This window comes from Aquila chrysaetos (genome assembly GCF_900496995.4).
Source record: "Aquila chrysaetos chrysaetos chromosome W unlocalized genomic scaffold, bAquChr1.4 W_unloc_6, whole genome shotgun sequence".
NCBI classification, from domain to species: domain Eukaryota; kingdom Metazoa; phylum Chordata; class Aves; order Accipitriformes; family Accipitridae; genus Aquila; species Aquila chrysaetos.
The window spans coordinates 848,517-868,704 of record NW_024470326.1 but is presented as its reverse complement, the minus strand read 5'-3'; the positions used below and the strand labels follow the sequence as shown (position 1 = coordinate 868,704).

At 49.8% G+C, this 20,188-nt stretch overlaps 1 protein-coding gene across 1 annotated transcript; it reads left to right on the top strand.

Annotated features, from left to right (window-relative positions):
* The first annotated feature begins 2,631 nt into the window (after positions 1-2,631).
* LOC115337759 (olfactory receptor 10AG1-like) lies at positions 2,632-3,569 on the top strand. The gene is given in 2 exon segments (XM_030006166.1): positions 2,632-2,958; positions 2,961-3,569. Coding segments are annotated over 2 exon segments (936 nt in total).
* The last annotated feature ends 16,619 nt before the right edge of the window (positions 3,570-20,188 follow it).

The window sequence follows — 20,188 nt, the reverse complement described above, 5'->3', positions numbered from 1 at the left end:
TTAGCCGCATCAGAGAAAAATGTCTCTCACGGCCCATCTCAGATTTAGTTCATTGCCCTTTGTCCATGTTCTTGAAGACCTTCTTCACTTTATTCCGTAGAACAGAGTTCAAGCTCTCAGGGCCACCTCCGCCTTGAGGATAACATGGGACCCGGGGAGGTGGAGGTACAGAGAGGCCTTTTCTGTTGCTGCACAGTGAAGTTAAGCACAGGTTGAATAGGCTTCTTTTCTGCTTGCCTTTTTTGTTTGGTTTGGTTTTCCTTCCACAAGTTTGGCACTTGTCCTTTGAGCAGCTAAACCTCATGCCTCAGTTTTTCTACTGTTTAAAGACCTATAGTTATGCTGGAAGTTGCTAGTCAGGCTAACGCCCATGCTTCTGACAGTCTTTCTCAAATCATTCATGGTGCCATGGGCATCCAGGGAGGAGCAGTGGCAGCACCAGCATCTCCACCTTCTCTCCTGAGGCTGCTTACTAACTGTCTTATAACCAGGTGAGAGTGACAGAGAGGTGTCCGGAGAACCATACCCAGGTGGTTTCCAGGGGAAAGAAGGAGCGAAAAAAGGTAAGCACTGCCTCCTGCAGCATCATGGACTGAGGAGCGTGTTCCTGCCTCTTGGCTCCTGACAACAGTAAGTCCCTTTTGGCATGCCCTGGAATACGGAGATAGTGTGGCAGCACAGACACTACCAGAAGCAGCTGAAGCATCTATCCAGCTTGGCTGAGCTCACTGGAACGAGCTTCCTTCAGCTTTGAGAAATGCTGCCCGTGAGATAGTCACCATGTAAGAAGTACTCTGGCATTTTCCCGTGAGCAAAGCTAGCCTGAACTGTGCTCTACCTGTGATCTTGGGAAGCACTGACACATCCCAGAGTTAAAAAGAATAGGGTGTATGCTTGAGAACATTTTGAAACAAGCAGGAAATGCTGGTATGTGGATAATCTGCATGTAAGTAGTAGCTTTGAGTTAAAGCATTAATTTAAAATAAATGTGGGTAAGTCACAGGGTTTTTTTCAGAAAATAAAAGTATTTCATTTTTCTGTACATGTATATGAATAAGTAGGTAGATTAGGAAACAATCATGGTGACTTTTGCCTCACGCAAACCCTGATGTAAATGTTGAATTGCACCCTTAGGAGATGGATAAAACTCACAGGAAAAAGGCAGGAATACCTTGGGAAAAAAACCAAACTATTAGGACCATGTGTTTTTGTTGAATTCCAATATTTCTTGTGAGAAAACTGCCCTGCAATTTTCACTTGGCTAATCTGAATGCTTTTATCACATGTTTTCTGACCCATTGTTCTCATCATTAATGCATCCGAGTTTAAGAAGACTTCTCAAAGGGTGTTATTGATAGCTGGAGAGACACAGCCAGCATCCTCAGTCCTCTGCTGGGAAGAGGATATTGCTTCCCCATGTCAGACTGAGATTCTTAAACGTCTTTCAGCTGAGTCACTTCTTCCTAAGAAGTGACCCCCCTAGTGCAGTGCTGCTTGCTTGTGGCTCACATCCTTCAGGTGTGTCCAGCAAGAAGTCTTTATGCTCTGAGAAGGTGAGAAACGCAAAGGGAAGGCTCAGTTCCCCAGGCAGCAAGAGCATTGCTCTGCCTCTACGAGGGCTTGCAGGGGACTGGGAAGCATTGCAGGCTTGGGATCAGAGCGAACGGGCCCTCAGCTGGATTTGTAAGCTCTTCAGAAACCCAAGTGACAGAGCAGCAAGTTTAAGAATGCGGAATTATTCAGGACTCATTCAGAAGTTATAAAAGCCTGACCTGTTCAGGAAAATGGGGTACCGTGGGGCCGTCACCCACTTTTGATCACTTTCTTCTCTATATGACTGAAAACTACATGAAGCTATTTGATTGCTTGCATAAAAATGTCTTTTAGCACCCTGAAAACTTGTGATTTATGCAAAAACTGCTGCTGCTCTGTCTTGTTAAAATGTCCCATGCATGCCTCAGGGTCACTGGATTCACTGGCAGATAGCAGCTTGTTTTACTTCTGATGGGATTCACCCTTCACCATGTAAAATTAATGCTTCGGATCTAAGATAGTCTCCCAGATCTTTGTGCGTGGACACAGCATCAGGGGCTGAGCTCTTACATGTGAGAGAGGAGAGCTGGGACTGATCTCTCTCACTAAGGTCTAAGAATCAAGTCATGCCTTGCCTTGCTCTGCCTTCCCCTTTTTCCTCCCTTTCCTCCTTTGCACCCTATTTCTTCTTAATTGTCTTACACTAAAAGCAGCTCTTACAAGATCCGAACAAGGAATGTAAGCAAGACTGTTGCTGAAGTGGCTAGTATTTATCCCTTTTCTGCCTTTTTTCTCAACTGTCACCAGGTATTCTATTCTCTAAAAAAGAAAGTCAAGTTTCTTTTCTGCAGATGACAAACCCCAGTCATTCAGGGTCAAGGATTCTGTTCTCTCCTCGCTTTACAAACCTCCCTGCAGCAAGCAACCCATGTTAGGTTTGCAAACATTCATGCCGATCTTGGTCAAGCTCGCCTAACCCTGCAATCACATGTATGTGGATGTTTGTAGTCTTTCTCTAGGCTTGAAGTGTGTGTGGTGGTGGACAGGCCATCAGCATCCTCTAAGAGCCTGTTGTTTGGATTGCTCTGTATAGGGAAAATGTCCCAAAGAAAAGGCTTGGAGAATCACACTGTCGGATCTGGATTCATTCTTCTGGGATTTTCTGACGACTCCAGCTTGCAGGTCCTGTGCTTCGCAGTATTCCTGGTCATCTACCTTGTGGTCCTCACAGGCAACAGCCTGATTGCTCTCATCACAGTGGTGGACTCAAGCCTGCACAGTCCCATGTATTTCTTCCTGAGGAACTTGTCCTTCCTGGAGGTCTGCTACACGTCAGTCACTCTGCCAAAAATGCTGGTGGGTTTCCTGATGGAAGATGGCCGGATCTCCTTCCTTGGCTGTGCTGCCCAGCTGTATTTCCTGGTTTGTTGGGCAGCATCGAATGCCTTCTCCTGGCTGCCATGGCCTACGACCGCTACACAGCCATATGTCACCGCCTGCACTATACCCTCATCATGAGCAGGGGTCTCTGCATCAGACTGGTGGTGGGGTCGTGGATAGCTGTCGTTCCAGTGCAAGTCGGACAGACCTACCAGGTGTTCACTTTGCCCTTCTGTGCGTCCCATGACCTTCACCACTTTTTCTGTGATGTTCCCCCTCTGCTGGAACTGGCCTGTGCCGACACTTTCTGGCACCAAGTGATGCTGTACGCCATCATCCTGGTATTTGCAATCCTTCCCTTCTCCTTAATAGTGATTTCTTACATTCAAATTATCAGGGCAATTCTGAAAATACCTTCAGCTCTGGGCAGGCACAAAACCTTTTCCACCTGCTCTTCGCACCTCGGGGTGGTGACGCTCTTCTACGGCTCAGCCACAGTCACCTACTTAAAGCGACGGTCAAGGGATTCTGTAGATGCTGACAAATACCTTGCCCTGCTTTACACAGTTGTGACCCCCACGTTTAACCCTGTCATTTATAGCCTGAGGAATAAGGAAGTGAGAATTGCCTTGAAGAGACTCCTACGGACAAAGTGATACTACAGAGTATGTGAAATAGCCCCAAATAGTACCAAATGTCCCACTGGGGTACGTGGTTGCCTGAGCAAAGGCATCCCATATTTGCTCAAACAAAACTACACTGTCCAGCCTGGCTTTCATCCTCCTCAAGAAGGGGAAAGGTGTCCTGAGGCATTCCTGTTAGGTCCTGCCCCACCATGATATCTTTGTACTCTAGAGCATCTTCAGTGCCCCTAAGTATTTTAATGCAAATAGCTACTTCAAGCTGTGTCTGACCTATATAATATTAAAGGGAAATAGTCAAAGCATGGTCTGTAGTCAATGAAGCCCAGAAGGCGACACAACCGAGGAAGAGATGACTACCTTCAGGTTTGAGAAATCACTTGCTAGACCCCATGGACTATCTACAGTGTCCCTGCGTGCAATCAGCTAAAGAAAGTTAAAAGACATGAAGGTCATCTTCCCCTGCTACGATGTCTTGCACTGAGTTGTGTAATGCTTGACTATCTTGACATAAAGAATAATAATAAAAAATCACCAGGGGGACAGTCCAGCACTGGAATCGGGTCCCAGAGAGCTGTGGAGTATCTGTTTGTCATGGTTTAACACCGACAAGCAACTAAGCACTACAGAGTTACTCACTCAGTCCCCAGCGGTGAGGTGGGGGAGAGAATTGGAAGAGGAAAAGTAAGAAAACTGGTGGGTTGAGTTAAAGGCAGTTAAACAGGTAAAGCAAAAGCTGGGCACACAATCAAAGCAAAAGGAGGAATTCATTCACTCTTTCCTATCGGCAGGCAGGTGGTCACCCATCTCCAGGAAAGCAGGGCTTCATCATGCGTAACAGTTACTTGGGAAGACAAACGCCATCACTCCAACACCGCCCACTCCTTACTTCTTCTGCCAGCTTTTATTGCTGAGCACGATGTCATATGGTCTGGGATATCCCTTTAGTCAGTTGGGGTCAGCTGTCCCAGCTGTGTCCCCTCCCAACTTCTTGTGCACCCCCAGCCTACTCGCTGGCAGGGCAGCGTGAGAAGCAGAAAAGGCCTTGACATTGTGCAAGCACTGCTCAGCAGTAACTAAAACATCCCTGTGTTATCAACACTGTTTTCCGCACAAATCCAAAACATAGTCCCACACAAGCCTCTATGGAGAAAATGAACTGTCTCCCAGCCAAAACCAGCACAAGCATTTATGTACGGAATCGGCTTTGCCACTCTGAAACTGTCTCTCTGAAAAACTAGCCTGGTGGGGGGTTTTAGCCCAAATGCCTATGCAGCACTGAAGTGTGTTTCCACATATGGGGCAGCTTTACACAATGTCTGCTCCAAGAGGGGAAATACCTCAGCCTGCAATTGGAAATGGCTGATGCTGGTGGGGGGGTGAATGTGTTTCCTGAGACAATATTTGATACGCAGACAATACAAAAAGACTGCGAAGACGAATGGGTATGACAGAAACAGGAAAACTGCCCACCCAATGGAGCTTTGCAGAAGGAGGAAGGAGCGCTACACAGCATGAGGTGACACCAGTGGGATTAGAACGTAGGAAAGACTTTTGAAGGGAAGGCTTTGCAAGGGCATACCCTGACTTCACCCAGCTGCAAAATAGAGACTGGGCAGTGTATTCAAGTGATGGTGAGAAGTGTCCTGGGGTAAAAGAGTGTGGGTGAGAAAAGGTTGGAGAGATTTGGGCTGCAGAGATTTGAGGTAGTCCTCGGATGTTCTGAGTAGGCTGAGCTTTGGAAATGAGAAAAATAAAGCAGCTCTCAAGGATGTTGTGGAATTAGTAGTACTATCACTAAGAACAGTAACAGCACAGTGCTGTAAGGGAATTCCTTCTTATTCTTCATTATGATTAATTAAAGCACTTTCATTTCATTCCCAACATTCATTTTCATCATGACAAAAGAGCCATAAGTTCTCAGTAGTTAGCCTCTGGCACGAGTTCTTAAAGCAGTGGTTTTTCTCTCACGGCTAGCTCTTTGTTATCATTTACATGTTACACTTCTTAGAGAGCATTGCCCTTTAAATTATCCCTGCTTCATATCTTTTCTCCCTGTTTTGTGGAGGAGAGGGAGATGGAAGAGGGGAGATGTTTCTTTTTTAGCCAAAGGCGGCAGAGGGACGAATCCCAGATTAGTGCAAAGGCACAAAGGAAGCCAACATTGCCCTGTGGTGTACGCTAACACAACACTGTTACCCACATTTCCAGTCTCTGAAGTACGAATTGTGCAGCAGAGACCCTGGAAGCTCTGAGCTCCTTTCATCTGTCCTGCATTTCAACATGTAAATGAAACTAACCTCGTCAAAAAGATTCTTTGGATTCTCTTCACAGCCTGAAGCACCGCATTTGCCAGGAGACTGCCCAGGACACCAAAAGAGGACTCACAATCCTCTGCACATAAAGCTTAGGTGTTCCCAGGAATCTCAGGAGGCACGGCATACCGATTCCTGGGTTCAAGGAGCTGGTCAAATGCCTTGTCTCCATTTCCGTAATGGTGGCTTCGATGCCTGGCCCATGTGCAGACTCTGTACAGGGATGCTGACGTTCATGGAGCAATCTGCTCGGACCTGAGAGCTGGCTGGCCCTGCTTGGAATCAAAGGTAGAACTGGAGACCTCCTGAGTACAGGACCATTCCACCCTGAGTTGTCCTATGACCCTCTGCTGTAGAGAGCCCCCCCCCTCCAGCTGAATCCTTTCTCCTGGGGCACACTGAAAGGCACAGGCTTATGGAAGGGTTGTTGGGAAAGGGAGTGCTGGGATCTCTGGTCCAGCCTCCCAGCAAAGGGTGGGGTATCGCCAATTCCAGGGTCAGGTTGGCTGAAACATCATGGGTTTTATTCCGCTCCCAGTGCAGACCTTGCCCCCTTCCCCTTGAAAAACTTCAGGAGGTTTCTATTGGCCAAAGCCACAAGGGTGTCAAAGTGCCTCTGGACAGAAACTCCAATGTGTCAACTTTTAAGTTTTGTGGGCCAATGCCTCTGGCAAGATAGCAATATGGGGAACTGCAGGACCCTACAGGTAAAGAAAGAGAATAACGTGGTTAACTGAGTGACACCCATGGTCATAAACATTACAGCAACCATCTCAGAAGTACTATAAGAGAGTACAAAACAAGAGGTGCAGGGCCAATGGGAAAGGATTAACATGGCAGGCTATTCTTTTGGAGGGTAGCAGAGAACAGCTTGGGCAGAGGGAAATGAAAAGGGAAGCAAAGGATGTGGTCAGGGCTGTTTGGGGACACCTGTGAAGCAGCCCTGCACCTGATGTGAAGTACTTCTGTGGTCAGGGAGAACCTGAGAGCTTTCTCTCATTTGAAGACATGAAGGGGAAGGAAGGACAGCATCATTCAGGCTGGAAAGGACCTTGGGAGGTTTCTCGACCAACCTCCTGCCCAAGACAGCGTCAGACCAGATTCCTCAGGGCTTCATCCAAACACGGCTTGGTCACTTTCTGGGATAGAGCTGGCACACGTCCTCTGGGTAATGCCTTCCAGCACTTGACTATTGTCATGTTGGAAAGGTTTCTTCCTGTATGTACCCTGACCTTCTCTTGTTTCAGCCCATTGCTTCTTGTCCTTGTGTCTTGTACCATGGACATGAGCCTGACTCAGTCTTCCTGGGAACAGTGCCATGCTGCTGCATGTTCCCCCAAGATCTTCTTTTCTCCCGGCCAAACAAGCCCAGCTCTTTTAGCTTCTTTTCACATTCCAAGTGCTCCTGCCCTGACCACTGTGGTGTCCCTCCACTGAACTGGCTCCAGTTTACCAATGTCTCTCAGGTATTGTGGGGTCAAAACCTTGTCAAGTATTCTGGATCTGTTCTAAAATGTGCTGAGCAGAGAGGGATAATCACTTCCACTGTCTGTGCTCCTTCTCATACACCCAGGGTGCCGTTGGCCACCTTCGCTGATGGCTCATCTTTTGCCTAATGAAACCCAAGAACCACCAGAGCCTTTCCCACAGAGCTGCTACCCAGGCATGCAGCCCCTGGCCTCTGTCATTGCAGGGGCTTAGTTCACCTTGGGGGATGGCCTTTGGATTTGTCTTTATTGGATATCATGAAGTTCCTTTTGGCCCATCCCTCCAGCCTGTCTATGTCCTTTTGGGATGGCAGCCCTGCCCTCCAGTGTAGTGTCTGCTCTCCTCAGTGTGATGGTGTCCTGGTTTTGGCTGGGGTAGAGTTAATTTTCTTTCTAGTAGCCGGTATACTGTTATGTTTTGAATTTAGTATGAGAAGAATGTTGATAACACTGATGTTTTCAGTTGTTGCTAAGTAGCGTTTAGGCTAAAGTCAAGGATTTTTCAGTTTCTAAAGCCCAGCCAGCGAGAAAGCAGGAGGGGCACAAAAAGTTGGCACAGGACACAGCCAGGGCAGCTGACCCTAAGTGGCCAACGGGGTATTCCATACCATGTGATGTCACATCTAGTATATAAACTGGGGGAAGTGGGGGCGGGGGGAATCGCCACTCGGGGACTAACTGGGTGTCGATCGGCGGGTGGTGAGCAATTGCACTGCTGCATCATTTGTACATTCCAATCCTTTTATTATTACTGTTGTCATTTTATTAGGGGTATCATTATCATTATTGGTTTCTTCCTTTTCTGTTCTATTAAACCATTCTTATCTCAACCCACGAGTTTTACTTCTTTTCCCGATTTTCTTCCCCACCACACTGGGTTTGGGGGAGTGAGTGAGCGGCTGCGTGGTGCTTAGTTGCTGGCTGGGCCTAAACCACGACATCATCCCAACCCCAAGAGGAGGATGGGGGATGGTGAAGAGGGGTTAACAGTCACTAAAGAACAACTCTGCCGCTCCTTCCTCCTCACACTTCTCCCCTGCTCCAGCTTGGATCTTCTCCATGGGATCCCACCATATTTGCAGTCAAGGCTATGTGTTGTTAATTCCTTTCTGTCTTACCTTTCTCCTTTATACTCAGAGAATCACAGACATGTTGAGATTGGAAGGGACCTCTGGAGATCATCTAGTTCAACCCTCTCAGCTGAGGAAGGGTCAGCTGGAGTATGTTGCTCAGCACCTTATCTAGGTGGGTATGGAGTACCTCCATGGATGGGGATTCCACAACCTCTCCGGGAAGCCTGTTCCAGTGTTTAACCACCCACACAGTCAAACACAGTTTTCTGGGGTTCAGATGGAATTTTACACACATTAATGAGATCCCCCTCAGCCTTTTCTTCTCCAGGCTGAACAGTCCCACATCTCTCAGCCTTTCCTCCTAGGAAAGATGCTCCAGTCCCTTAAACCAGCTTTGTGGCCCTTTGCTGCACTTGCTTGAGTAGGTCAACAAGTATGATGCACTGGGCAGCGCAGCACTTGACACAGCACTCTGGCTGTGGCCTCAGCAGTGCTGAGTAGAGGGGAAGGATCACCTCCCTCCATCTGCCAGCAAGGCTTCTCCTCATGCAGCCCAGGAGGCTGTTGGCCTTTGCCATGAGGGGGCATTGCTCGCTCATGCTCAGCTGCTTGGGACCTCAAGGTCCTTCTCTGTGGAGCTGCTATCTAGCTGGTTGATCCCCAGCATGATGTCCACAGTGTAGCTGGATCACAGGCTGTCCTCCCCAGGGACTTGTCCTTCTTGAAGATGAGCTTCACCTCTGGCACAGGTCCCACAGTGCTGCAGAGTCACCTGGGACAGCAAAGCCCTCTCCTGCCAGGGCTGCACAGCCCAGGCCTCTTTCTCTCTGGCCTTGGGGACTGCAGCTTTTGTTCTTTGTGGAACCTCATTCATCATGATGTTGCCACCTGCCATCTACTCTGGCATGCCTCTACTGAGAAGCAAAGCCTTTCTAGACAAGGGCTTCCCATCACTTGGCAGAAGGTTTCCTTGTTACATGTCTGCCCTTGGCCCTGGTGCCACATCTGAGGTGCTGCAGTCCTAATGGGACATCAATGCCCACCACCTGGGGCGTGGACAGCGGGAGCCCTGTGTGCCATGAGAGAGCTGTGATATGAGTGGAATAAGAGCTGAGGTGAGGAAGGACAGCTGCCATGGGTTATTTGGTGATTGGAGACACAACATGCTTAGGAGAGACAGACATGGAAGATGAGAAGCGGGAGATGCCTTGTGTGATGTCAGGGCAGCTCAGATATATATGGACGCTCTCTATGGGACAGGCAACTGATTAGGTAGGGAGCTTCTGTGCGAGTCAGCTTCTAAATAGGCGATCCAGTCTGATGCTCACCTGGACCTGGAACTCCCAGAAGAGGAAGAGCTGCTCAGGGATGTGAAGGACCAGTGTCAGCCTTGGCCACAAGTGACCATGAAATTGTGGTCTCCCAGATCCCCAGGGATGGGAAGAAGGAGAGTAGCAGAGAGCAGACCCTGCACATCAGGGAATGAGAATTTGGCCTATTGAGGGCACTGGCAGGTGGGGTCTAAGATGGCAGTGTCAGGGCCCTGGGCAGCATCACCTGCGGCCTCCACCCACACCTCTGTCCATGGGCCCAGGAGATGATTGAAGCCTAGGCCTGAGTTTCAGCCCCAGCTTGATCTCTGCTGTAGGGCTACTGGTCTCCAGACACAGCCATAGACACAGCCTTGCCTGTCCATGGACCTTGTTGATTCGGACTTGCAGGCTCACTTCCCAGCTTGATTCTTTATGCGATGCACAATGGAAGGACTCTGTGGCCCTCCAAGTGCCAGACCCCAGCTGATTCATGGAGGCCTCGGGCCTTTCTGCTTCCTTTCTTCCTGTCATCACTTGGTCAGGTTTTGGGAGGAGAGGAAGGAAAAGCAAGGGGTGGTTTCCAGGTGCCAATGATTGAACTGGGGGAGCAGAGCCATCACATGTGAAGTGATCTAAAGGCTATGCCAGTTCAAAACACTTATCTTCTGCTGCTATCTCAGAGGCCTTAAATCTTCAGCAGGAACCTGGCAGCTCTGAGATCCCTCCATCTCCCTCTCTTGTAGCAATTAAGCTGATAGGACCCCAGTCACAGGCTTGCTTTCAATTCTGTTTGCAGCCTAAAGCACCCCATTGGTCTGCAGATATGCCAGGAAACTTGCATAAGGAACCCACTCCTGTGGAGAAGAAGGTGGATGTTCCCAGGAATCTCAGGAGGCGTGGCATACCCATAGCTGTGCTCAGGGAGCTGGTCAAATGCCTCGTCTCCTTTTCTGTGATGGTGGCCTAGATGCCTGGTTCATGTGTCAACTCTCTCTGTGGCTGCTGACATTTACGTGAGCAACCTGGTCTGACCTCAAGAGCTGGCCCTGCTTGGAGCTGGGCATTGGACTACAGACCATCTGAGCTCCCTTCCACCCTGAATTGTCCGATGAGTGTATGATGTAGAGACCCTCGCCTCCAACTCGATCTCTTCTTGTACAGCGTGTGCCAAGGCACAGGCTCCTGGAAGGGCTGGTTGGGGAGTGTCTAGTCCAGCCTCCAGGCTGGCTGTGACTTTGAGGAGCAAAGAAGAGCTCCAAAGGTGGAGATCACAACAACACTCCTCCTAGTCCATTTTATTTTTCCTAAGGCTCAGCCTAAAGCTCCCAAGAGGCAAGTTGTGGCTGTTGCCTCCGTCATATCATTGGCCACTGCAGAAGAGAGCTTGGCTCCACCATCTCTCCAGGTAGCTGTAGGCTCTTCTTAGGTGGCCCCAGGCCTCCTTCAGCAGGCTGGAGAGGCCCAGTTCCCTCAGACTCTCCTCGCAGCTCGTGCCTTAAGCCCCTCACTCCACCTTGGCAGACCTCCTCCGGACCTTCTCCAGTTTCTCCACTCTCCTTTTGAAATGGGAGGCCCACTGGCTCATATGGCATCATCCTGCTGCCCAGGCCCTTCTCCTCAGAGCACTCCTTAGCCGGCCAGGTCTCTACCCATGCTGCTGCATGGAGTTGTTGGGCAGCTTGTGGGTTGGGATAAAAACAGATAATAGGTGAATGAAAAAAGATTAAAACAAATATAAACCCAACCCAACAGGCAATGCAAAGGCAATCACTTACCACCTCCCACAAGCAGAGTGACACCCAGCCAGTCTCCCTTCAACAGACACCTTGAATGACAGGAAACTCCACCGCCTTCTTCCTCTGCCCGAGCTTTTATTGCTGAGCATGACATCATATGGTATGGAATATCCCTTTGGTCAGATGGGGTCAGCTGGCCTGGCTGTGTCCCATTGCCCCCCAACTTCTCGCCCACCCCCAGCCTACTCACTGGGAGGGAGCAGAGTGAGAAACAGAGAAGGCCTTGACGCTGTGCAAACACTCTTCAGCAACAGCTAAAACGCTGGTGTGTTATCAACACTGTTCTAGGCACCAATGCAAAACAGAACACCATAGGGGCTGCTACGAAGGAAGTGAACCCCACCCCAGCCAGACCCAGGACACTTGAACCAGGGTCCCAAAAAGGGACACAGTAGTGTACAGGTGGCTGACAAGTGATGGGCAGGGGAGACAATAATTTCCCTCATCTTTTGGCGAGGCTCTTCTTTCTACACTCCAGGACACTGCTGGCCACCTCTGCTACCAGGTAGCCCTGGATCATGTGGATCACTGCTGGATCGTGTTTTGCCTTCTGTCCCCCAGCACCACCAGGGCTGTTTCCTCAGAGGTGCTCTCTGGCCAGGCAGTCCCCTTCCCCTGCCACTGCAGGGCTGTTAGTCTATCCCAGGCACAGGATCTGGCCTTTGTCTTTCTTGTATCTCACAACGTTCCTGACAGGACAGTCCTTCTGCCTGTTAGGTTCCCCTGAATGGCATCCCAAGGCACAGGAATGGTCCTCCCAATATAGTGCCACCAACAAACGTGGTGAGAGTTGCCTCCTCCGGGTCATGGATACAGGTGTAAAACTGCACAGCGCCCAGGAGAGTCCCCTGTGCAGCCCCACAATGTGCCAATATGTCCCACTGGCCTCCAGGTACGGGTATGGCCCCTTCACCACTGCTCTCAGCCTCATCATCCAACTGGTGTTTTGCCCATCTCTTTGTCTATCCATCCAGACTGTAATGTCCTAACTTGAGCAGAAGAATATTGAGGGAGACTGTGCCAAAAGTCTTGCTGAAGTGGAGGTAAACAACATCCACCATGCTCCCCTCATGCACAAATGCACTTCCTTCATCATGACGGCAATCAGGTTGGCAAGGCATGATTTACCCTTGGGAAGTCCATGCTGATGTTGTCCTTTTTTACGTGCCCAGAAATGTCACCCATGAGGAGTCATTCAATGGCACGCTCCTCATCAAAGTGACCTTGTACAGCCTGTGGTTCCCTGAGTTGCACTTCTGGCCTCTTTAGGAGACGGGCGCAACTTGGGTTTGTCTTCACTCTCAAGAGACCCCTACCAATTCCATGACCCTTTACAGAGGACATTCCAAAGAAATATCAGTCTTTCCCTGTGACTGCGTTACCACTATTCTGCCTGTTCTTTGGTGTATTTAGTTTCTCTAGTCTTTCATGTAGTTACACCTGTCCTGACAAAATGACCATTTGTGAAAGTCATCTTTTCAGATGCAGGCTGCCTAGGCAAAGGCCCTTTCCATTATGCTCCACTTCTTCCCCTTACTCTTTGTTCATCAAGATACCTCTCCCCTATGCAGCTGCTTTGAGCTTCAGGGAGTTAAAAGCTTGCCTGTCTTCCAGTAGTCTAATAGTCTCTTTAGCCAATTCTTTAATTGTGTTTATATCTAACTTTTTCGTATCTATCACAAACATTTCTCATAACATTATCCCTTGTAGACAGGCAGCCTCATTAGGGGCAGCTGGACTTCGCATATGGTTGAGGAGTGTGACTTATTGTTTATGAAACTTGATTATGATTTTCTTTGCTTTGCTTGCAAAGAGGAAAAATTCTTCTGGGCCTGTGTGCAGCCAGCTCTCTAAGGAGAGCAGGGGGGAGATGATGCAATGGAGCTGTAACATCCAACTGTAGAGATCAGTGGAGGAAACTGAGGCAAGGAACAGAGATGTAAGCCCCAGGTGGCCAAGGTCAGAAGTGGTGAGGTTTGAGAGGTGAGGAGCAAGGTTGTCCATACAGTGTCAGAGCTCAAGGGACTGCTTTTCCTAGCTGTCCAGACCTCCTGAGGAGACACTCTGGATCATTATCACTTGGAGAATGCTTCTATCACCTCTTCTCTAAACTTGAAGAGTAAGAAAAACTATTCTTTAAAAGGAAAAAAATCATGGGTATAGGTGCAGTTTGAAATCTTCCTCCTTAACTACACTATGAAATTTTTCTAATTAGCTGTACAAGTCTTGAAGACTTGGAGAAAATTGCAGGAAGAAACAAGGCTCGTTAGAACTTTCTGTATTTTAATGAGCCCCATGGTGTGTTTGAGGCTGAGTCCATGGACCTCAGCTACTGAGAGCAGACTGAAAGAAACTTCTCAAGAAGCCAAAGTCAGAAGCAAAGTACCTTGAAGCATTAATGGCCCCACTGAGGGCCATTACTGACAAAGCCTCCCCAGGGACTCGTTAGAGCAGATAACTGGAGGCTGTGATTGCAGGTAGGCAAAAGCACTGTGAAGGTGGCTCTAATGCTGAGAAAATATTTGGTTTGTTTTATGCAGCAGAAAGGCCAAGCCCTGATCTCCAGGCCTTGGGCAGACAGATTCTGTCCCTCACAGGTGAGTCAGGGCTCTTCCTGGGGGCAGCAAGATGTGAGGGTGAGCAATGCCAAGAGTAGGAAAACTGTGCAACACCTCTTGGCCTCCCCAAGCAGGGGTGAGGAAGAAACTAAGTCCAGAGCCTCAAAACAAGTTTTACCTGGTAGGCCTCAGTGGCAGAAGCTACTGTCAAATCCAAGATGACAAATCCCTTGGACCTGTTCTGCCTTTCAGCCTTGCCAGAGCACTTGGCCATCTCTACTGCAGGCTGTCATAACCTGTCCCTATGCTTTACCTCCTTCCCTTCAGGCTGTTGATGTCCATCTTGCTTTCCCAGCTAGCTCTCACCCCAGCATTTCTGTTCCTTCACTGATGTCTCTCCAGCCTGGCTGGATTTTCCTTGCAACACAACAGCCATGGGCTGATCCGGGCTCTCTCTGGGTGACCTCTTGCACCACAAGGCTACCCTTTGAGTGACATTTCTTTCTCAACACATCCAGTCTGAACCTTTCAAGCTGCACTTTGCGCAGGTTTCCTTCTCTTCCCACTACCAAGAAAAGCTCCACCATCTCTGAAGCCACCCTTCACGCAGGTGCGCTCTACTGCTATAGCGCCCTGAGCCTCCACTTCACCAGGCTAAAGAAGCCCAAGTCCCTCAGCCTCTCCCAAAGGCTCCATGCTGGCAGATGTCCTCTGGGACCGCTCCAGTTCTTCCCCACTCCTCCAGACCGGGGAACCCCACACCCAGACACACTAGTCCAGATGTGGCCACACCAGTGCCGAGGCCAGAGGGATGAGAACAGCCTTGCCTGGGTGGCCACGCCTCTCCGAATACAGCCCTGTATGCAGTTGGCCTTATTCACTGTTTGTAGTGTTTGCTCTCTCAAATGGCATTTTAAATGATACTGCACCGAGGCTGCGTGCCTTTCTTACTGGGGACGTAACAAACCAGAACCTCCAGGTACAGAACAACCACCAAGTCACGTGCCTGCTGCTGGCTGTCAGATTCTCAGGCAGAAGTGATGTCATAGTCAACAGACCAGCCATGTGTCTGCTGATGGCCAATGACCCAAAGAGACTGGAGATTCCAGTGACCATCACACTTGCCTTCATGGGCATGTGCCTCCTACTGGCCTATGAGCTTCTCAGACATAATTGGTGTCAGAGTGATAGCCCAACCCATCAGCCTTCTTGTGGCATGTCAGCTGACCAGCCAGAAGTAACCTCACCATGATCTTCCAAGCCACGTGCCTGCTGCTGTCCCGTCACGTACTCAGGCAGAAGAGGTGTGAGAACCCATATCCGAGCCCTCATCCTGGACGGGCCTACCAGGTACTTGGGGAAAGGGATTCTCACAATCAAGACACTTTTGCTGGCCTGGCAGACATGGCAGATGTGAGCGTAGAAGCACATATGCCAGCCATGAGTCAAGGGCTGACCTATCAGCTCCTTCAGAAAGAAGTGACCTCACAGTCCCTTTCCCAGCCATGGTCCTGCTGCTGGCCTATCAACTCCAAGGACAGAAGGGACCTCCCAGCCACCTTCCCAGCCTTGTGCCTCCTGCTGTCCCATGAGATCCTGAGGCACAGCTGACCTCACCATAGCATTCCCACCCATCTCCTCCTTGTGGCCTACGAGCTCATCAGGTACAGGTCACCTCACATTCCTGTCGCAATGCCATGCGACCTTTCTGGGACCTCACGATCCCTGCCCCGGTCCCAGGGGGCCAAACAGCTTACGTAAGGTTGAGGAGAGGTGACCAAGATGAGGGCAGTAGAGCGTGGGAAAGAGAGCTTCAGGGATTCGGTGTTGAGGTTGGAGCTTAGGGATTAGAGCTCACCTTTCAGGGTTGGGGATTAGGCAAAGGCTTAGGGAGAGAGTTTGGTTCTCCTGCTGAGGTTCCCTGGCTAGTGTTTAAGGTGTGGGCTAGCATGGTGGGTCAGGGTTTTGTTTAGGGCTGGGGTGAGGGCTAGGATTAAGGCCAACATGTTAATACTAGGGGTAGAGGCTAGGGGCTAGGGTGAGCAACCGGGTAAGTGTAAGGGTAAGGGGTTATGGCTTTGGGATTTGGCTTAGATGTAAGCTTTGAGGTTAGGGATAGCCTAAGCTCAGTTAGGTTAGTAACAGGTGGACTACTGTCAGGGGGAGGAGGAGTATTTAGGGGTAGCAGTTAGGGCTTGAAGCTTACTAGTTAGAGATAGTGTAAGGGCTTAACAGGAATGTTTTCAGAGCAACGTCCCCTTAACCCATTTTACCTCTTCAAAATCTTTTGTGTCTGTTGGTCAAGGCCCTCTTCCCTCCCCCAAATCCCCCATTTCTTTTGCCCAGGCTCCTCCTGACCTCCCCAAATGTGTCACCTTGTTGAGGGTGGCTTCCTGATGACCTTCATGACCTCAGAGTATCTCTCTCCCTGCTGACCAGTGAGAAGTGACCTCACAGCCACCATCCAAGGGGACTATACTGTCTGCTGTGCTTGAGAGGCCTCTTCACAGCCTACCCAGCAGCACTGGAGGAAGGTGATGCCCTGCACCACCCCAGAGGTTCCCTGCCTGCAAACCCACTCGTAGATCCGAAGGGTTCCTGCATCACTTTTCCCACATGGGTGCTTCAGTTACCACAGGGCAGCTTGGATGCCATGGCCACCTCTGTGCGGACAACTGAATCAAGACCAGAATGTAAATTTTAGAAAAATGTGGAAGCCTATGCAGAAAAGGAAATCTATGTAATAGCAGAAAAAGTCTTAATTTCCAGCTTTTAATGATCTTTTATGAAATTTTGCTGATCACGGAGGGATGCTGCTGGGTTCCCAGAGGACTTTGTACCACTGATGGAATTCGTTCCTGATCATCCAGCCAACTTCCCATGCACTGCATCGTCCACGTCTTCAGTCCAGATGTCAACAATGCGCCCTAAGGAGACTATGGGAAACCACATCCAAGGACTTGCAAAAGTCCAGGTACACAGCATGCCCTTCTTTCCCCTCCCACATGGGTTCAGCAATCCTTTTCTTGTCCTTCAAGCGATGGAGATGGCTGCAAGAGCATTTTCCCTGTCCCCTTGCCAGGGACTGAGGTGAAGGTGGCCAACCTGTAACACTCCCAAGGTGAAGGTGGCCAACCTGTCACACTCCCAATCCTCCTTTTTGCCCTTCTTGAAGATGGGTTTGAGATTTGCCTTTTCTGAGGATCTTGGAACCTGCCTGATCTCTCTGCCCCTTCCAAGATGTTTGAGAGAGGCCTCGTGATGACACCAGCCAGCTCCACCAGCACCTCTCTGCTGCATCGCACACCAAAAGCCGTCTTCATATCCCACACTTGCAGGGGAGTGCCCAGGACACCGCACGTGCCAGTCCATGTCCTCTGGGCTGGTTCAAAAGAGAACCAGAAGCGATCTCCTCCTGCAGGCCCACAACTCCCATGGGCTCTCCGTGCAGCTCACAGCTTCCCTGAGCATTTTTCTCAGTGTCCCCCTGCCCCAACCTTTCTAGGCCACAGGCTGTAGATGAGAGGATTGAACAGGGATGTGAGGATGGTGTAGATAAGGGGCTCTGTCAGCCTATCTCAGGAGGGCTCTTCTGGGCATCACACACCCAAGGATGAGGGTGTCGTAGAAAAGAGTGGCACTAGTGAGGCGGGAGGAGCAGGTGGAGAAGTCTTTCTGCCTGCCCGCGCCGGATGGGAGACGTTCCTCAGGGTGGCAGCTCTGATGCACACAGGATGACCATGTGAACAGGAAGGGGAGGATGGGATCTAAAAAGCAGGTCATGACAGCAAAGAGCATGAGTGTCACAGTGCCAGTGTGTGAAAGCTCCAGCAATGGGGTGAAATCACAGAAGAAGTGGTCCACTCCACTGGGGCCACAGAACGGTATCTGGGACATGACTGAAATGATTACTGTAGCTGACAGAAATCCCCCTAGCGAAGGAGACAGACCTGGCAGTTCCTGAGTCTTGTAGAGAGCAGGGGGTGGCACACAGCCCAGTACTGATCGTAGGATGTAGTCACCAGCAGTAAACACTCTGCACATGCAAAAGGACATGAGGTCCTTACAGCTCCAGTGCCTCATTGCCTCCTCACCACCTTCCACAGTGCCTGCTCATGAACCTGGAGACTTCCTGGGGTTGCTGACAAAGACCTTTTTCTGTTTCCTCTACCTGAGCAAGCAGTTTGCTAACTTCAAACACCAGGTCACTCCTGCTGACTCCTGCTCTCATCCTAAATGACAAAAGCTAGTCCAACCTGTTGTCTGTCACATAGAGGACCCCCACAAATCCAAGCTTCCCCTTCATACAGGGGGACATAGTCCTCGTCCTCCCTGCTGCTCCCTGGGCAGAGCCTGTAGCCCTCCATTGCAGCACCACAGCTCAGCAAGCTGTCCCACCACGTCTCATTTCATCCAAAACCATCACAGTTCTGTGACAAGCCACGCGGTCTCCAGCTCCTCCTGGCAGTGCACATTAGGGCCACGGCATCTCAGCTGTGGCAGCGTAGTGGAGCACAGACTTCTCACAGGGAAACCTGAACACTGGTCCTGACCAGAAAAAGATTGAACATCGAGTTCTTAGGGCTGCGCTGCACCCTGCTGCGCGTCCAGCACGGCCATCAAACCTGTGTTATGCTGCACAGATCCCTGGGCCACAGGACAACCTCAGCAGCATATTATCACACAAGAGCCTGCAGGCAGGTCCCACTCTGTACTGGACATCATGCCTCCTGCGTGGCCTTGCCTGTATCTAACCGTGCAGCAAAACATTCTCATGAAAACATCATTTCTGTTTGACTGTTGAGACGATGAGTAGAGTTGTTCCTTGTAAGAAAATCCTATAGTAGCTTGGATGACCAAAAGAGGAGACTGTTTTCTATGGATGGGGTCTGCATGGTTTGCTGCATTCAGGTAGAAGGCCCGTTCAATGCTACACCACCTGGGGTTCTCACCATCTAAAGGGGCCTAAGATGATCTGCATGGTTCTCTCCTTATAGTGTTAACGATGATGAACATAATTTTAAAATGCAGCTCACTGTGTCCGAGTTCCTTTCTTACTGGGGTCATACCAGACCAGCACCTCCTCGAGAAAAAAAATCACTCTCTCAGCACCCTTGGATGCAGCCCCTATGGTTCCCATGGACTGGTAAGGGTGTAGTTTGCTTGAGTAACCCCGCGCTTGATCCCCATCCACTGCTGGTTGGTCTCCTCCAGAGTCCTGCCTCACAGCTCAAAGGCCTGGGAGACCTTGCTGGTATTAACCGAGGCTGTGACGTAGAGTACCTCAGATCTATCTAGAGCTACTCTTCCTCATTTCAGCAGTGGTCCTACCTTATCTCTTTTGCTTCTGTAACAGTTCCTGAAGTACCAAAAGTTCATCTTGGTGCCCTTGAAATCCTTTTTGAGCTTCCACCGAGTTTTGACATGGACCATTGCTGTGCTTGGAGGATGATGTCCTTGAAGACAAGATGTATCCAGGCACACTCTGAAAATTCTTGGTCTTTTCATTGACTGGATCATCAAGGGAGTGAGTAAAAACCCCTGTGTGACATGCTTCCTGTTCATGCAATGCCTGCAGCTCTTGGGTGGAGAAGGAGCAGACCTTGCCTCATGATGGCATCTGACGACTGATGCCTCTGACTGATGCCTTTAGTGTATGGCAAACAGGCACCAAATCGCACTCTCTGTGATGCCGTCTGGGACAGTCTATGACGCACCCACCCTGAATGGGAATTGCTTTCCTGCAGCTCCTGTGAGGTCCCTGCCAGCCTTGGCATCTCGTGTAGCTCTGTGGCCCTGGATTTGGACATGAAACAGAGTACGTGCCCTGAATTCTGTTAGGCAGTGTGGGGACGAACCTGGGACACATGCCATTACTAGTCAGTGGTGGTACAGTAAATTCAGCTGATGGAAAAGAGAGAGACCCAGCTCTCGCTATGGTACATGACTGCAGTCGTTCATATGAATACCTGTGTCAAGTGCCATGAAGATAAGGAGTAGGAAAAGGTTCTTTTGGCCTTTAGTTGGGCATAAGCTGCCATGTCACTTGGCCAAAGGAATTTCCCACCAGGCTCATGCATGATTCCCAAGAT